Here is a 17,839-nt window from a genome sequence, read left to right as displayed (position 1 = left end):
GCATATCCTTTGGTTTGTTTTTTCCTGGTAATTCTTTTGGAAACAGAAGTATTTATTTAGTATAGTTTAGATTTTGAAAATAACGGAGGGATCATCTGATTATAAGAAAGAATCTGTCTGATTTATGTTTGTTAAATTTATCCAGTTGGGTGATCGTCACACAACGTTTAAGTGGACACAGGTTAAATTATAACTGACACCAGGCTTGATGGTTTTTCTTTCATCTTCAGCAGTTAGCCTATGGTGTATGTGATACTGTTACTAGAGGGATACTGATAATTGTCGTTAGCCATTTTGCTGGATTACAAAAAGTGCGTATTCTGTGTATTCTTTAGTCATAACCAGAATGCTTTCATTTGAAGCAATCGTCGCTCTAGATTTTACTTTTGTTCATGTAGTATTATTTATTCCTTTCTTGTCAATGTTCAGTTATTTAACTTCCGCGATGTTATGGAAGTAAGGAAAACTGGATATTTTTCAAATCCAGGTCGGTAAAATCAAATTTAGGGTCGGATTTATCATTTACATGTGAGATATTAATGAGCCAAAGGAAAGGAAAGTTTATTTTTGTGTTTGGCACAAATTTGATGATCTACTGAACCAGGGGTTGTGTATTCCATCTTTAACAGAAATAGCATTTTGAATTTTTGATCTTATTTGTATCCTATAAACTTCAGGATCATTCATGCAATTGAGTTTATTATATTAGTAAATGAGATAGTTATGAACCTCGAATGTGGTAATGAACCTAATGTATCTAAAGTTTATCCCATTAACTTTATGTTTGCTGCGATTCTGGTTTGAGTAGTTTGTCATGCACATAACAATTTTCTACCTAACTGTACTATAATCTGAAGGTGGAATAATGAGAAGTGGTGGTAAAATGTTCCAACACTTTGGTTTCTGGGCATGGTGGATACAATATCGTAAAATAGTGGTGTGAGGTCAATTTAATAGCTATTGATATAACAATTTATTATTTTCTAGAAGTATTAAAAATCTTTGTTTCTTGTTTTTATTTTTTTATTTATTTTTCATAGCAAATTAGGCAGAGTGGATCTCGAAGTTGGGTGCTCTACTAATTAAGTCAGTCGGTAATGCACCTTAATTGTTCTTAATCAGTGAGCAACTAGGCCTTGCCTATGTGGGCGAGTGCACACTCATGACTCTGTATATTACTATATGTAAATTCGTGTTGCAATTAAATTCGCATAAGAATTTTTTTTAATCATACCTTTTATTATAGTGAGGTCTTGGCGCACTCTTGACACTTGTGATCCAATATATGTTTTATTTATTTATATTTTTGCTACTTTCTTTTTCTTGTTCTCTCTAGAAATCTCATCAGCTTTATAATACGTGAAATGTGAAAAGGGTATTCATTCCAGTTGGAATATCGTTCTTCACATGTAACCTTCTTTTGAACTGTGGATATATTTTTTTTATTATTTTGGACACTTTTAACATTTTCAAAAAATACAAAAACTAGTAGCATTCTATTCTCTTTCTATGCTCTCACTGTTAGGCTCTATTTGGTTTGTAGGTTTAAAGTAAGGGTGGCAAATGGACGGACTTGGTCGGGTTTGGGTTGGGTTAAAAACGGACGGGTTAACATAGGTCAAGACTCATATTTAATTCATTTAATTTATTACGAACGGATTAAAAAGGGGCGGGTTGAATATGGATAAGGTCAACCCGTTATGACCCGTGGATCAATTAATTATTATTTTTAATTATCTATTTATTTTTTTATTTTTAAATTTTTTTTCTTATCTAAATACGTTGTCAAGATAAATAGACGTTAGTCGGGATAAATATGTATTATGTAACCCCCATTGAACATCGGTACACTCTTTTGGCCTTTTATGGATTCCCATTTAACATAAAGAGCATTTAAGCATTTCTTCCATTAATTTATACAAAATTCTATAAACAAGCTGAAATTGGGTTAAAACAACAAATGTTGTACTACGGAGTATATTCCTAGATTTAAAGGACCAACAAAAACAATAAATAAGTATTCCAATTGCTATCAAAAGAGCCACATCCAAGGCAATAAAATAATTATGATCTAGAAAACTGATTGAAAGTTGTTTGATACAAAACAAGCAGTATTCTGTATCATAATAAGATTGAAGTCGTGAATAAATCTTTACTTGTATCACTCCAAAGAAAATTCACTGAAACATGGGCATTATCCAAACTAAAAATATGGTTTTGGAGAAAGTAGCATTGGTCCCCCTGGGCGCTCCCCCCTTATTTTTTTAATTTTTAAAATTTTTTTGCATAAGGTTTTAATTTTCTTTTTAATTTTTATTTTTTAAAATTATTTTTAATTATTTATTTTTTTTAGAAGAAATTTCTAGAGAGAGAAACTTAGAGAGAGAGGGGATTGATGAGAGACAAATTTAGAGAGAGAATATTGTGAGTGAGAAAATTTTAGAGAAAGAAATGAGTTGAGTGTAATATAGAATATGTGTGCGTTGTGTGTTTATTATGTGATGGGTGAAATATGGGTTGAATATGACCTTCAAATTAAGTGGTTAAAAATTACCTAATCCATCTTGACCCTCAATTAAATATGGTTCACCCATAACCATTAAAAAGCGAGCGGATATGGTGCGTTGATGGTTTCTGACTCATTTTGCCACCCTTAGTTTAAAGTAAGAAAATGACAAAATATACTTCTAATTAAATAACCTGAAAAAATAATGAAGAAAGAAAAATGTATAAAGAAAAACATTGGAGACATTATTAGTTCAAGAAGTTGAATCTCTCTGGAAAAGTATATTCTATTACTTTTTGAACCCTTGAACTTTGTAATAATCCAAAATTTTTATTTTTTATTTTTATTTTTATTTTTTTTATGGATGTTGTTTTGTTGAATAAATCCTCTTTTTGTCAGAAAAAATATATATATATACTAAAAGGAAGTAAAGAAGGTAAAAATTAAAAATAAATTTTATAGTGAAAAATACAGTTATGATATTAGTATAAAATAAGGGATATTCCACTAATGAGTTTATGAATTTTTTTTGTCATTTCTTTTATTTAAAAAATAAAAAATAAAAAAATGAAGTGTAGCGTAATTGTAAAAAATTGGAGTGTAAATAAGTGTATGTACATGAGATGGCCTTACATTTATGAATTAACTTTTCCTATCTTCAAGTTTTCAACAGCCAAGGAGTCGTCATCATCTATCAGAAAGGGCAAAAAAAACAAAACTATATTTTTAGTATTGCTACTCACTCTCATTTCAACTGAGTCATCTGTTAATATATATATATATGTATATATATATATATATATATATTCGTTGTCATTGTGTTTCCCTAGCTTTTAAAAGTTGCTTGCTAACATAATATACTTATAACTAAATATTTGAGAGTGGATTGATGACCGACAGATTGGTTCAATCAAATTCTAATTTGGAGAGGACACTGACGAATGCTGAGGAAACCAGATGAACATATATTTCACAGAGCAAATAAAAAACAAAATCTAGAGGAAAATATATAGGAAATTGGTTCAGCAATAAATTCATAATACTAATAATTACAAAATGCAACAACAGGCCATGCCTTGAGCAGTCTAACGAGGGATATCCATTTGAACTAAATCCGCAGTGATTATGCAAACGAGACCTCAACCCTGATTGCATTATCCTCTGCCTCTATAAGATCCAATCAAGACACTCTACTTTTACAAACCAGTTCCTATTGTTTTTAAACATATACTCAAATGTAAAATGGAAAAAAGAAGAAGAGAATTTTCAAATGCTTAGGTTCCCAGAAGAACGAAAAAGAAAAGGTAAAGCATTCCGGTTCCTAAATCTATGCAATGGTAGGTTACAAGTCTACAAACAGTTTTTTGTTCATCCCAGAGAATTACAGATGTGCTTTCCCACCGCCTGTGAAGTCCAGACCCTCATCCGCAAGCTATTTTTGGGAACTGTAGCGATTTGTACCGTGCCTGGCCCAGTTGTCCTTGAGATCAACTGGAGTGGACAAATCATGACCCTCGGCAGCAAGCCGATTAAGCAGTTTAGTGAAGGCACTTCCACTCATCTTTCTGCCCCCAACTCGGGAATAGCGTTTATTAGACACCTGCGGCAGTGGATACATTGACATGGTGGTCGTGCAACAAGCTGATTGCCACCCGCCATTCCCCCACTTGTAGCACGGCTGAGGTGCTCCTGTGCAAGAACAAACTGGCACTGGCATGGTAGATTCATCAAAATCGACCTGGTTAAACCCCAGCTCATCCTTCCAGACAACAAGCTGCCTGTCCAAGTCGTCATCATCGCCCCCCAAATCCTGCTCATTTTTCCAAGCATTTGATGTAGCAACGGTCATCTGCTTGTTCAAAGCTTCAGACCCTTTTTTACCCTTTCCCGAAGACTTGGATGACTTCTTTGCTGGAATTGCTTTGGTCTCCTTCGTTTGTTTCACCTTCCTGGTTTTGGCAGTCTCAGAAGCAACTCCTGTAATTGGGTAAGCATCGCTTGGTGGATCTTCCCTAGAATATTGTGCATCTTCCAGGAAGTGGGGCATGTGATGCATTTGCTGCTGGTGGTGAATGTGTTTTTCTCCACACATAATTCCATTTCCAGATGAATCAGGAGTCATGGTATTTTCCTTCATTGAACTGTCCCAGAATCGAAGGGTAGCAATAGCTTTATCTCGTTCACCCATAGCCGAGTTACGCTCTGCAATTGCAGCATCTCGCTGCAGCATTGCCATATCTCGCTCGGCGAAGGCTCTTTTTCTCTCGTCTAGCGCCATATTCCGATCTCGGATGGCAGCATCCCTCTCAGCCATGATGGACATGTATGTCTTTATCGTCAAGTGATTGTGATCCTTCATAAAAGCACAAGTTAGTTAAGGGATCTAAGTGCCTTGCTAATAGCATGGGTTGGAGAATAAAGGCTGAAAGCTGAAACAAAGATTTTACCATGATTGCCTTCTCACAAAAAGTGCCCTTGTTAACCTCTATAGTATACCGACACAAATTAAGCTAGAAATGAGATCTCAGGTCATGACAAGAATCACAAGATCATACAATCAGCATGTAAAAGCAGAGCTAGAATTCCATCCTCAAATATGGCTGTTGCTGCAGTAGTGAGAATAAATTCTAGTAAATCTCAAAGCAAGGGGAAAAAACAAAAAATCTACAAAAACCAATTATCAACATATAAAGTCATCTTAAAATTAAAAGCTGTTAGAAAGACGGATCATAATCAATCCCACTGTATCTGCTTAGATGCACTGATTCTTTGGAAGGCAATGAAGTATTCTTTTAACAAAAGCATTGAACAACCAATACATATTCAATACCGTTACCAGCTGAGCCCTACAAACATTTCTTATCCAGTACCACTTTTATGTCATACAGTGAATTATTGACTCGAATCACTACCACATTACATGCTGAGCCCTACATTTCTTATCCAGTACCACTTTTGTGTTACTGTATAATAGTGAATTATTGACTTGAATCAATATCAAGGAGTAGCTAAAGTAATTAACCATAATCAAACATTAAGACCATACTAGTAGCAGCATATTTTGAAAAACAGGACAGGACATAGGATCGAACATTAAAATGTAGAATCTACCATGCATTGAAAAATCAACTAAAATTTTGCAGTATCCTGCTGTCCTCTTTCCCCGAGGTAAAAGGATGGCCAGACATGATGTGTGAGAACAGCATAAATCAGCCACGAAATAGCAATGCTATGTAAGTAAAGAAGAATCAGTTGGATTACAACAACCAAGGAACTATAATTACCAAATTTGTTAATGATGTGATGATTTCAACATAGGAAAAACATTTCAATTCCTCACACAAGAAGCAAGGGAGAGAGAGAGAGAGATGCTAATGTCTAATAATTTCCCTAAAAGAATAATTCATAAAGAATATTTTTATACAAACAGCTACACTGTCAAGTTCGTCAATAATAAATCTTATTGGAGTCAAAGTGCATCCATAGATTTCTAATATTGCATCTACCAAGTTATGCACGTAAACAATTAAGGGGAAAAAAAAGTTATGCATGAAAATAGTTAACAGCTCCATGAAGTTGAACTAATGTAAACATACTTAACAAAATACTTATAATTGCCTAGTACCTTGGATTTCATATATGGAATCACAAGGCTGCTTAACATTTCTATACTGGGAACAGAGCATAATATCATTGACCAAACAGTCGCATATATGTTTGAATTCTCATATGGTTTTTTTTTTTTGTCATAAGTTCGTATGGATTTTTCTCTATGAGAAAGTCTTTATCAGAAGAAGACGCATCAAATTGTTAATGTAGTTAGCCCTAGAAGCTGGCATGATTCACCATAATTGCAATGCCTCTAAAACATCATTCCGCTATTTCTTTTACTTGCAGAAAAACCCAATTAATAATGTAACTAAACATTTCTAAATATGACGATTGTGACTGGTTCACCTTGTGGCTTGTTGGCTTATGGCTTCAACCCTAAACCACAAGGCCAAGGTTCGCGAATGATAGAACGTATGCTAAATATAATGATTGTGGTCTTCCTTACCCTCTTTGGGGTTCATTGCCCAACTTGGCTGGTGACGTGCTTACTGGTCATAGAAAATTGTAGAATTAGGAAGAGAAACAGAGAAGTGAGACGAGTTGCCCTGCTATGTCCATAGTTAAGTATTAGGGTGAGAAGGATAGAAGGCATAATATGCTGAGCTCTCTTTCTTCTTCGGATCATAGCTGTTTTCTGATTGATTCTTTAGTAGAGATTCTTGGTGTGATGAGAATCTAATTTTGTATAGTTTGCTACACATACATCGTGTGTATATTGTCACACTCAAAGTCACATGACCCGCCTATAAGGTGCTGCTCTCGCGCTCAAAACTCGAATTGGCACTATGAGAGCAATCCCTTCGCATTTCACTTCGGTTCAAGAATTCAGTCTTGTAAAACCATTGATTGTGGACAGTTTCGCATTTATCGAATGATGGACAACCATGTGTACGCGTGGCCTTTATTGTAAATTGAAGTGAACCAAAGTGCACCTTAATCAACTAGAAAGGTCCTCTACTAGATTGAACCTACAACATTAAGAGAGATTTCTCGACCTATATTCATCAAAAAGTTAAAACACAGTATAAAATTAAGAGAGACTTGCTCTTCTAAACTTTCTTGAAGTATTTTATTCAAGTAAAAATATTAAAACAATATCTCCTAAAGAATTTAAAATAAATGTAGATTTCTTCACCTATATTCATTAAAAATAAAAACGCAGTATAATGGAAATATTATTATTTTATACTATATATCTCCTAGTGTGACTGTGAGAAAAGGTGCATTAACCAGTGTATCTTGCCTATGCATGTTATGACCTTAAGTTTTTATCATGGCAGCAAGCAATGGCCCCTAGGATATGTAGATATCCATTACACATATCACATATATATATTAGTAATTAGATGTTCAGGCACCCCACTATAAGTAAATTTAAGATTTTGCCACTTTCTAGCTCCATCTTTCGCACTTACTCCCCTCTGTGCGACTTAAGTCACACCCTTTATTGGTGTCCAAGGAAGCTTCTATTTATTAAAAAAAATGAATTGGAGAAATAATCTTTTACTTATACCAACCATGCTTAACTCGCATTTTAACTAGGCAAAAGTAATTTGAAAATCAAAACCATCCCAATTTTCTTAGTCACTCCCTGGGGGATGTAACAACTCTTTAACATATACTAGATTAGACTATATTGTTACAAAAACTAAAGCCACAACACTATTCTACAATTGTTCTTCAACTAGGCAACAACTATAGACAGGTGGGCATTCAAAAGGTTCTCCATATGTTATCTTATTCTCGATATAAAGGCTATTCACTTATTATTTGGTGTTGGTTTGTTTTTCTAGCAGTTTTGTCAGCTGCATATCACAACCAACTTCATCCCAAGTGGCAAATACGAGAAATATATGTTGAAGCTTTTTTCCAGAAAATAGAAGGAGCTGGATATAAGACATATAAGCATTTTTATTCATTATTTGAAAGAATGTGTCCCTACAAATCATATAAACTTGCATAAAATCTTGAATTAACGTTTAAGAGTGATAATTCATAAAAACGATTAAACACCTGGGATCGCTGAAGAAGCTTGTGGAATGGACTCTTAAGCAGATACTTATGCATTTTGATCATAGAGATTGTCAAGGACTCTTCAACGTTCACAATTTGCTACATGAACAAATTTCACAACAGCTTGATGGAAGTTCCAAAATAGATTGCATGAGAAAGGAAGCCAAGGTGATAACATATTCTGTTATAAACAAGCCAACAACGCATAAAAATCAGCAGCTTATGCGTGTCCATAAGGTCAAAGCAACTTCTTATCCTTTAGTTTCGGGGTTTTGGTCCCTCAGGTTTTCATGTGGCATCTTGAGGAAGGTTGTCACATAACAGAAAAATTAATAATTCTAAATATCTTATTAGATGTTATTACACATTCACTTATATTGATGCTGGGAATGTCAAACTCATGTAATATATGTAGTATTTTGTTTTGTATTTATTAACTTTATTGACGTTGGTATGGTCTGGTTATATTAGTTTGGAAACTTACAATGGCTATTGCACTCTTTTTCCTTAACTGGCACACTTTATTGAGCCAAGAACCATACCTGATATGAACACATTGGGTGCCATAATTAAGCCAGGGAACAGAATGGCACAATTTATTTAAAGTAGGTAATGAATTTTGAGTTGCAGTTAACAATAAAAGGTTAATAGCTTTTTCCCTGGATTTTTTTATTTTTTATAATAAATAAAATTCAGAATGAACTCTTGGGATCTTTAAGAACAAATAAATAAATAATAAGAACAAAATAAAAAATGCTGTTTAAATTTTAATAACAAAATAAAATATAAACAGACTTAGTATTTGCAACAAGTCTAATATATACTACAATAATCATAAAATTTCTAGGAATGTAATAGTGTAGAGTGTAGACAACTCATCTTTTTAAGAAAATTCAAAATTAAATTTTAAGAATGCCATCATGCCACGTAACTGACATTATCAACAACTATATTCCCTCCTAAGACTTGCATCAACCAAATGAGGACCTTAAAGAGGCATATGGCTTTTAAAGCAAGTCAATCACGACTACTTAGTAACAATGTGAGTGTAATTCAAATTGGCTTTTGAGAAAACCTGCTTAACAAAATCATGTCAGAAACCTATATCAAATTTTCCTACTCACCGTGACCACCACAATATAATATATATATCTATTCAATTATATATGCATATATATATATATATATATATATATGCATATATAATTGAATACCACTACACTAGATTATAAAAATGTCAAAAACAGTATGTAAGATGTAATCACCTCAAAAAGATATCAGACAGGTTAGATTCTCCTTGACAAGTTTTAGGGACTAATGATGCCCAACCCAGTTGAAGTTGGCTGGTGAATGCAATCCAGGCATTTAGGAAGTGAACCTGGCTTAGATGTTTAAGAAACTTAATGAGATAAAGTGTTGAAATTTTCTTTATATTCCTTGACATGCCACAAAGTTGAACAGTAACAAAATCTTGATTCCAATATTTAGTTCATTATTTGATCCGAAACCCTTTACAAGCCATCAGTACAGTACTTTGGTAGAGAGAGAGGAGGGGGGCTGGTTGAGAGGATTACAACAATTTACAACGGCCCTTTTCATCAAGATTAGAAGTCCATGAACGAAAAACCTCGTGTGGCCTAGGCGTGTGTAAGGCTAGTGATATAGGAGACAAAAAAATAACCTCCCCCTTCCCCCCCCCCCCCCCCCCCCCCCCCCCCCCTCTCTCCTTTTCCAAAAGATCCACTTGCTTAGTCTCAAGCAGGCAGTATTTGCAATATAGGATGTAGAACAATGTGTACACGTTTTTAAAGCACTTGTGTAACGCTCTCCTAAGTTCCCTTATCTTTAGGAACCCTTCCCTTGTAGAACCCTAAATCTATGCTCTATGCTTCTACCCTAAATATGACAGACTGAAAATTGACAGAACTTATTTGTCGACAAGGCATTTTATGGCAAGGGCTCAGAACCAACCATCAATACTAGTGTAAGCCACATATGTGGTTTAAATGTACTGGGCGATGTAGAAATTTTATATCTGAAAACATCAACTGAAGGCTTCTACCCAAGGGACATTTGTTGAGATAATGCAATTTGTGATAGAATAAAAGATGCATGCATAATCAACCAACTCAACCTGGAGAACCAAAATGAACTGATCAGTTGACAGATCTCGTTCCAAGAGCCACCAAAAATGATTTCACTTGTCCAAAAGCATATGTTGAAGAAAATGACAATTTAATACAAGATGCGAACTCAAATTTATTACAAGATTCAAACTCAAATTTACTACAAAATCCAAATTCTATAGAAATAACTAAAGGGCATTGGTAAAGAAAAGAATGACAAACAGAAATCCGGGATGCCATAGAATATTTGAAACCATTCTCTCATTGTCAGTAACCCTTACCTTTAACTTCATGCCTTTAGCCACATCATATAATTTTTTATTTTTTATAAGTGAAGATTCATTGAAGAGCGCCCAAAAGGGGGGGCGCGGCCCAAAACAACTGCACAAAAACTATAGCCTCAAGCTATCCACAATATACATTAGCTACTGCAGATAATTCCTAGACTTTCAAGCTTGGTTATGCAGTGGTAAGAATTTACCACATATAATCAATGCTGAGATAACAGCATTGATAATATTTTCTCCCTCTTTGAAATATTTACTTGAAATACCAAAATAATAGCAATATAAAGCAATACCTGTGTGTTTGCGACAAAATCATTTTATCTATTGAACAAGTTACCAACAGGCCAATGGCCTAGCGGTGCCAAGCCCCTACTTCCCAAAGGATGATTAGGGATTCAAGCCTCAGTGGAGGCACGTGTGTGTGAATAACAACTAAGAAAAATATATATATATATATATATATATATATATATATCGAACAAGTTAATAACAAAAGCTATTGTTAAATCCACCCTTCAACCATAGTTATTCTTAGGTCTTAACCATATAATTTAACTTTAAGAACCTCAACAATATAATTTTCATGTTAGAACAAATATTGCCGATGTCCATATGGTCTTAGTTGCCTAGTTAGTCATGCATTTAGTCTCGTGATTCGTGACAAAAGAAGTTTCTCCCATATATATTTTCCATCAATAAGATTATAAGAGTTATGCAGTGGGAAGATTTTTTTTCTCTATAGAAGCTAATAGTGAAATCACTTTATTTTTGGGAGGGAAGCTTAGCAAACCAAACGTTGAAGGTAATGTAGCTTCGCCAAAGAAAGTTCTCTTCACCATGTGCCTTGGCACAAAACTGAGAACTTAAACACTGCTACTATACTAAAGTTTAATCTGGTGGTATATTGAGAATATACCACACTTTTCAACATCTCTTTCACACGTTTAAATGCTCTAGGCTATGAATGGTTAGATAAAAGATACTACAAAAGTGCTGCAGATGGATAAAATTCTAATTGTTAGGAGTTTGGGTAGCAAGAAAATCAAAAAAAAAATTTTGGGAAAGTAGGATTCCTTCAACTACTTAAATTTTTCAAAAAGTTTTCCTTGAAAAATACACAATTAGTTATCGTGAAGTGGTGGTCTAAATTTCATCTTCCCAGTATGCCATCAATCACTTCTCTTCTTCATCCATACCAGAAATATGCAAGTATGTCTTTTATATATTTCTTTCAATAATCTGTTTCTATTTGCATTTTTTTGAGATTCCAAACAAGTTTATGGAGTTTTTACTTTTCAAATTTGAATTCAAAGATGTTGAGTTTTAAATAATTGATATTTTTCCTAAAAGTTGGAACATAAACAATTTGGTAAAAAAAATGATTGATTTAAAACAAATTCATTTACATTTGCTACTTAACACAAATAAGGGCAGTGATGGTAAATAAAAGAATTTTCTTGTAACCAAACAGAAAATAATGCTCTAGAAATGGTATAGATCTTTTCTCTGGCCAAGACCATTTTTTTAATTTTTATATATGAGTGTCTATTGTGTGTACACATGTGTGCATATATATATATATATATATATATATATATATATAATGTGTATAGACCAGAAAAATAAACATCAACACTCTCAATCTCAATCAACCCGAACACTTTCTATTACAGTATGTGTTACAGAGCGACAGTCCTACAATTAAATTTCTTTAGAGGTCTAAATGTTACTGTGCGAGAAATGAAAGCTAGAAAGGTCTCTTCCATGGCATCATTTCCAATACCTAAAATCCCTAAACAGAGTGACAAAAAGTCAACAAACCTAAAACAATGTTTCCTCCATTAAACAGGTTTAAACACAGATCACTGTCTTATGGAACCAATTACACCAGTAAATGATCAATTTCAAGACACAAATCCAAAAAAAATTTAAAAAAAAACTTTAAATAAATTTGAGTACTGTCTATACACACACATACAAGATCAAGAGCTATGGTTACCAAACTGAAATCAAGTTTTTTAAAAAAAAAAAATTAAAAATTGAGCATACCGAAATTTAAGAGCTAAAAGTGCTAAGAACACCGATCAAGTGGCGAAATTGAAAAGGGTCAAAGAGATCGAGAAAAAGAAACGCCATTGAAGAGTTGTTGAGAAGAGAGAGCTTACAGAGGGACGATGATGAGAGAGAGGGTCGATGGAACCAAGAGAGAGAGAGAGAGAGAGAGAGAGAGCTGATTCTGAATCTCCTTGTGTGATGAGAAGTATCTGAATCGCTCTTAGGGGAAGAGACTTTCTCTGCGTCTCCCTACCTACATTCTGCGAAATGGGACACAGATTGGGGGTGCTGGGACAGGGATAAGACGCCGACGTTTTCTGCCTTTTAATGTTAAAACCACGACGTTTAGATCAGGCGCCGCAACTTGGCACCGGTCGGACTCGGGCTTTCCCCGAAGCTGTGTTGAAACGCGTCTATACGTACAAGACCCCTATCTCAATATATATTACGCAGTAGTGTCTACAACAGTCCTACGTTGAGTTTGACCCACAATAATAGCATTTAAAAATTATTTACTATCTACCAAATTTGACTAAATAATTATAGATCACATGTACGTTAATAATATTTGTTTATTCTCAAATTAAATGTCTGTCTTTTCAATTTTTTTATCCAAAAGTTAAATTACTATTTTTTTTTTTTTTTTTTAACATTGTCAATTTAACATTTTTAAAAATGTAAACCTATCAACGGATATATTTGATAATTCATTCACTACTAATATAATAAAAAAAATATTAAAATTCTTCTTAAAAAGTTAGATTCCCATAAACTAGACGTTTAATTTGGAATGGATGGAGTATTTTACATTGGTAATTAAAAAAAAAAAAAATTCTTTTTTCAAAACATTAATGATATAATCCCTCCGTCCTATAATAGTTATCAGTCTTTTCTTTTTGGGTTGTTCCAAAATATTTGTCCACTTATCAAATTTAAACAACATATTTCACATTTTTCCATAAAATAACCTTAAAATTTTTAAAAAATTCAAGCTTGATTATATATATATTTAAACTTGAAAGGGTAACTTTGTAATTTTGAAAGGGGACAACACAATAATTACATGTCTCCTTAAAAAGTTTTATTCCCCATAAAGGACATTTATTATGGGAGGAAGTAGTGATACTCTAATAAAATTAAGTAAGTAAGAAATGAAGTCATCATAACATCATTATATTTAATGATGTCATCTCTAATTATATAAAAACATGAAACTACAATGGTGGTATAACGGGTGAGCGCTTACCTATTTTTTTATTTTTTTAAAAACTCAAGTGTTGAGTAGTGATGTATACTCATCTATTTATACACACTTCAACCCCCACCTGAACTCGAGAAACGCTATCGTTGCTGTTGGGCCACCTTGTCTACCCGAGGATCAAACTTGGATATTTGGTGCGACACCAGATTAAGGATTGTATTTGGCTTTGATACTAACTGTAAGGGATAAATGCTTGTCCATTGACTCAAAAGCTCAAGTTATTAAGTAGTGTTGCATACTCACTCATTTATACACACTTCAATTCCCATTCAAATTCGATGTATGACGAGTCTCACATGTAACAAGTGGCCAGTACTGGACAAGGAATTTTTCTGAGGTGAAAAATAAACTCACCAAGGTCAAAACACACCTGACTTAAATTATATTCACAATTTTCACGTGATCACATATATCAAAGTTTATACAATAATATATGAGTTTAAAGTAGTTAACGGATGAATTAATTCTTAGTTACAAAAAAAAAAAAAAAAAAAAACCTTAAATCATGGACCTTTTACTTTATAAGGTGAAGACCTACCACTACACTATGAATCTTAAACAAAAATTGATTAATAAAATCATAATCAATGTTTCAAACATATCTAAAACATTTTATATGAATATAAATTTTTTTTCCCCAACAATTTAAAAACAACATAGTATGCCAACTACGTTACAAAATGGACCATGATCCACTCCATTGCTCCTATACTTCGTTAGTGCATCCAGTAGAGAGCCAATAATAAATATTAAAAGATTATTTGTTATGAAATGGATGAACCAAAAAAATATTAGTTATAGTGGAGAACATCCTAACCCACAAAAGGAAGAATATTGCATTTATTTGTGCTACGGTTTTACCATTTTGTCTTACAGGCTATTGATTTTATTTATTTATTTTTCACACATCCACTTATTTTGCTCTCGTTGAGATGTGAATATGTAATTTTTTAATTTAAAAAGTTGAGAAGTTACATAGAACATAACTACGAGTATATCACTCTTGATAACTTATCCATACATTGTAGGTCTCATTATTTTTGCTTTTGCTTCTTTAAAGCATTCCAAACATTATGGTTGATTTGTCACATAATATTAACATGAATTGTAAATATAATGGCTTATTAAATAATATTTGCAAGAATATTATTATTATTATTATTTTCTTTAGTCAGACTATTCAAATCACGACCTTGAATCAATAAATAATTAGTCAAAATTTATGGAAATTGATGCATCAATCACAGGAGAGTTTAGTCCGTTGTGGAATATTCAAATCACATAATTGCATGGCAAGAAAAATAATATATATAAAATGCGGACATGATATATCATTCAAAGAAGGAAGTATTTTGTTCTTTTTTCCATTTTTTTTTTTTTGGGAACGTGAAGGAAGTATTTTCTATACAAATTTGCATGACAAAAAGAACAAAATATGGACTTGGCAATTGAAGACATTTTCTTTCTGTCATTGTTGTTTTTCTTTTCTTTGTTGGAACAAAAAGTGAGTACTTCAATTACACTGTTTGAATCCATTTTAATGATCTAAGAGAAGAACATGATTTTTTTTGTTTTGTTTTTTAAGACAGGAGAAAAGAGAGTGTAAGACTCGAATACGGACCCTCAGAGTTGAAGAATAATCCAACCACTCAGACAATACAACACTTGCAAATATTAAGATTAAAATACTTTTATCTTTAAATTATTATTATTATTATTTTTTAATTCTCATAAATTAAAAAAAAAAGAACTCGAATACGAACACACCCGCTACCTTAAAATCCCACCCAAATGCTAACCATTTTGCCTCATTCAAAGCACATTACAATCTTCATTTTCTAAGTTTCAATATCACTAAAATTAACTAAGCCAGATGCAAAACAAGTGTCACAAAAATCTCAAACCAACCCACCAAGAAAACACACCATGAAACAAAAATAACGCTACCGAAGCTCCCAAGTAATTAATAATTCTAGACCAATCTAGATAAGAATGGCACATCAGTATCCGATTCAGAGGGCAAAGTCTAACTGATCAAATGTTAAGGAATTTTCCACGTGTACAGTCCAGATCCATTCTCACTAAATTGGCGATCCGTGTGACCTCACAACCACCAATAGAAATCGAGCATTTTTCCACACAAGTCGTTACCTACTATAAATACCTGGAGGCACATTCATCTATCGTCACAGTTCAGCACTTAAGGTCACAATTTAGCCGTGTTTTTTCTGTGATTTGTGATGTCGACCACCGAGGGAGTTGATAACGCCACCGTGGAGCAGCCAACAGAGGCAGTTGCAGCGGCGGAGGAGCCTGTGAAGGAGAAGAAGCGTAGGGCTCCCAAGGAGAAGAAACCTAAAATTGCCAAGACTGCGTCTCATCCTCCTTATTTTCAGGTAATTCATGAATCAATTATTCATCTGATTTTAGGTTTATATGAATTTTGATTAGAGCCCTTTTGAGCATGAATTGAAATTGTTTGATCACTTATATGAATCTTTAATGGATTGGTGCAGATGATTAAAGAGGCTCTGTTGGCGTTGAACGAGAAAGGAGGTTCGAGTCCGTACGCGATCGCGAAATACATGGAAGAGAAGCACAAGGCGGTGCTTCCGGCGAATTTCCGGAAGATTTTGGGGCTCCAATTGAAGAACTCCGCCGCAAGAGGGAAGCTAATCAAGATCAGAGCTTCATACAAGTTATCAGAATCTGGTAAGAAAGAGAAAATAACTGCAAAGCCTGTGAGCAAGAAGACCAAATCAATCAACCAAACAAGTGATAAGGCGAAGAAGCCTGCAAAGAAGGTTGCGCCGCCGAGGAAGAGTAAGAGATCAACTCCGGCGAAGCCGAAGCAGCCAAAGTCCATAAAGTCCGGTGGGGCTAAGAAAGCCAAGAAGGCTACGGCCTAATTGTATATATATCTATATATATGAATAAATATGGTTATGTATGTGAATAGAGTAACTCCCCTCTATGTTAGTCTGTGTTTGCAGATGTTTTGAGTATATATGTTTTGTGTTCTGCAAAGCTAGGGTTAATGAGAGTGAACTTTTGTAGTTTGGATCACCATCTCTAGTTTGATCATTTCATATATACTGCACAACATTAAAATTTGAAATTTTTTATTTTTTAATTTCAATGGGAAGCATATAAGTGAGTGGATTTGGAGGGTATCAATGGTATTTCCAGTAACAAAGTTAACAATGGTCGTCTTTCAACGAAGACTTCGTTGCACGTGTCACTCTTAACAATTGCATTTACTTCAGTGTCATCTGGTGTGGGTCCTACCATCGGTCGTTGAGTTTTAATGGGCTGCTTAATCAGGCAAAGCCCAGGCCAGGGTCATGAAAGACATTGTTGCATTGGATCTTGCATTGCAGACGAGTATGTTGCGCCAAGCTTGGCAACCTTTAATTTGGGCTTGATCCATTAGCAAGGCGGCAATAAAAAATTATATTTTTATATATAAAAAAATTAATTTTTTATCAAAATTTTCAAATATTATGAATGGAAATGTAATTACAAATATAACACAGGATTTCATTTCACAAGTATTCTTATTTATGTACTTTTTTTTGTTTTTCAATAATTATACTAATATTGTTATTGGAAAAGTTACATTTTAAGTTTAAAATTTATTAAAAATGTGTTTTGAGATGTTTGAAAAGTATCGAATAAGTGATGAAAGTATTTGAGAAGTATCGAATATAAAATTATAGATACGTTTAAGAAGTATCGGACATATATTAACAAATATTCGATGAGACATGATAGAAGTATATCGACTTTGTAGAAGTATTTGTCCTTGGGTTCAAACTGGTTTATAATATTTAATATAATGCTAACTAAAATAGTTGAGCTCAAAATGAACGAATCAAAGGTCCTAGTAATCTTATTATAGTTCTTATTATTATTATTTTTTACAATTTGGAGTAGGTATGGGATGAACTGGGTGTATCACCTCATTAGTTTGACGGTC

General features: G+C 33.6%; 2 protein-coding genes across 6 annotated transcripts; one reads left to right on the top strand and one right to left on the bottom strand.

The window, feature by feature from the left end:
• Nucleotides 1-3,514: 3,514 nt before the first annotated feature.
• On the bottom strand, nt 3,515-13,022 carry LOC132286935 (protein BASIC PENTACYSTEINE6-like). 5 transcript variants are annotated; one of them, XM_059789375.1, is made up of 4 exons: nt 12,710-13,022; nt 8,132-8,312; nt 4,954-5,112; nt 3,515-4,859 (listed from the first exon to the last, which is right to left on the bottom strand). In XM_059789375.1, the coding sequence occupies exons 3-4, from the start codon at nt 4,954-4,956 to the stop codon at nt 3,939-3,941; spliced, it is 924 nt and encodes a 307-aa protein (XP_059645358.1). In that variant the 5' UTR covers nt 4,957-5,112; nt 8,132-8,312; nt 12,710-13,022; the 3' UTR covers nt 3,515-3,938. The 5 variants fall into 5 exon arrangements, with proteins under 5 accessions (XP_059645358.1, XP_059645360.1, XP_059645359.1 ...); XM_059789377.1 differs by having other exon boundaries at nt 8,132-8,230; XM_059789376.1 differs by lacking the exon at nt 8,132-8,312 and having other exon boundaries at nt 12,594-13,022.
• Nucleotides 13,023-16,033: 3,011 nt separating this feature from the next.
• On the top strand, nt 16,034-16,926 carry LOC132284760 (histone H1). Its single transcript, XM_059786887.1, has 2 exons — nt 16,034-16,256; nt 16,377-16,926. The coding sequence occupies exons 1-2, from the start codon at nt 16,101-16,103 to the stop codon at nt 16,767-16,769; spliced, it is 549 nt and encodes a 182-aa protein (XP_059642870.1). The 5' UTR covers nt 16,034-16,100; the 3' UTR covers nt 16,770-16,926.
• The last annotated feature ends 913 nt before the right edge of the window (nt 16,927-17,839 follow it).

Source organism: Cornus florida, unplaced genomic scaffold, assembly GCF_030987335.1.
Source record: "Cornus florida cultivar Cherokee Brave unplaced genomic scaffold, ASM3098733v1 CherokeeBrave_3.0.0_Hap2_Chr11, whole genome shotgun sequence".
Classification (NCBI taxonomy): domain Eukaryota; kingdom Viridiplantae; phylum Streptophyta; class Magnoliopsida; order Cornales; family Cornaceae; genus Cornus; species Cornus florida.
This window is presented reverse-complemented; position numbering and strand designations above follow the sequence as displayed.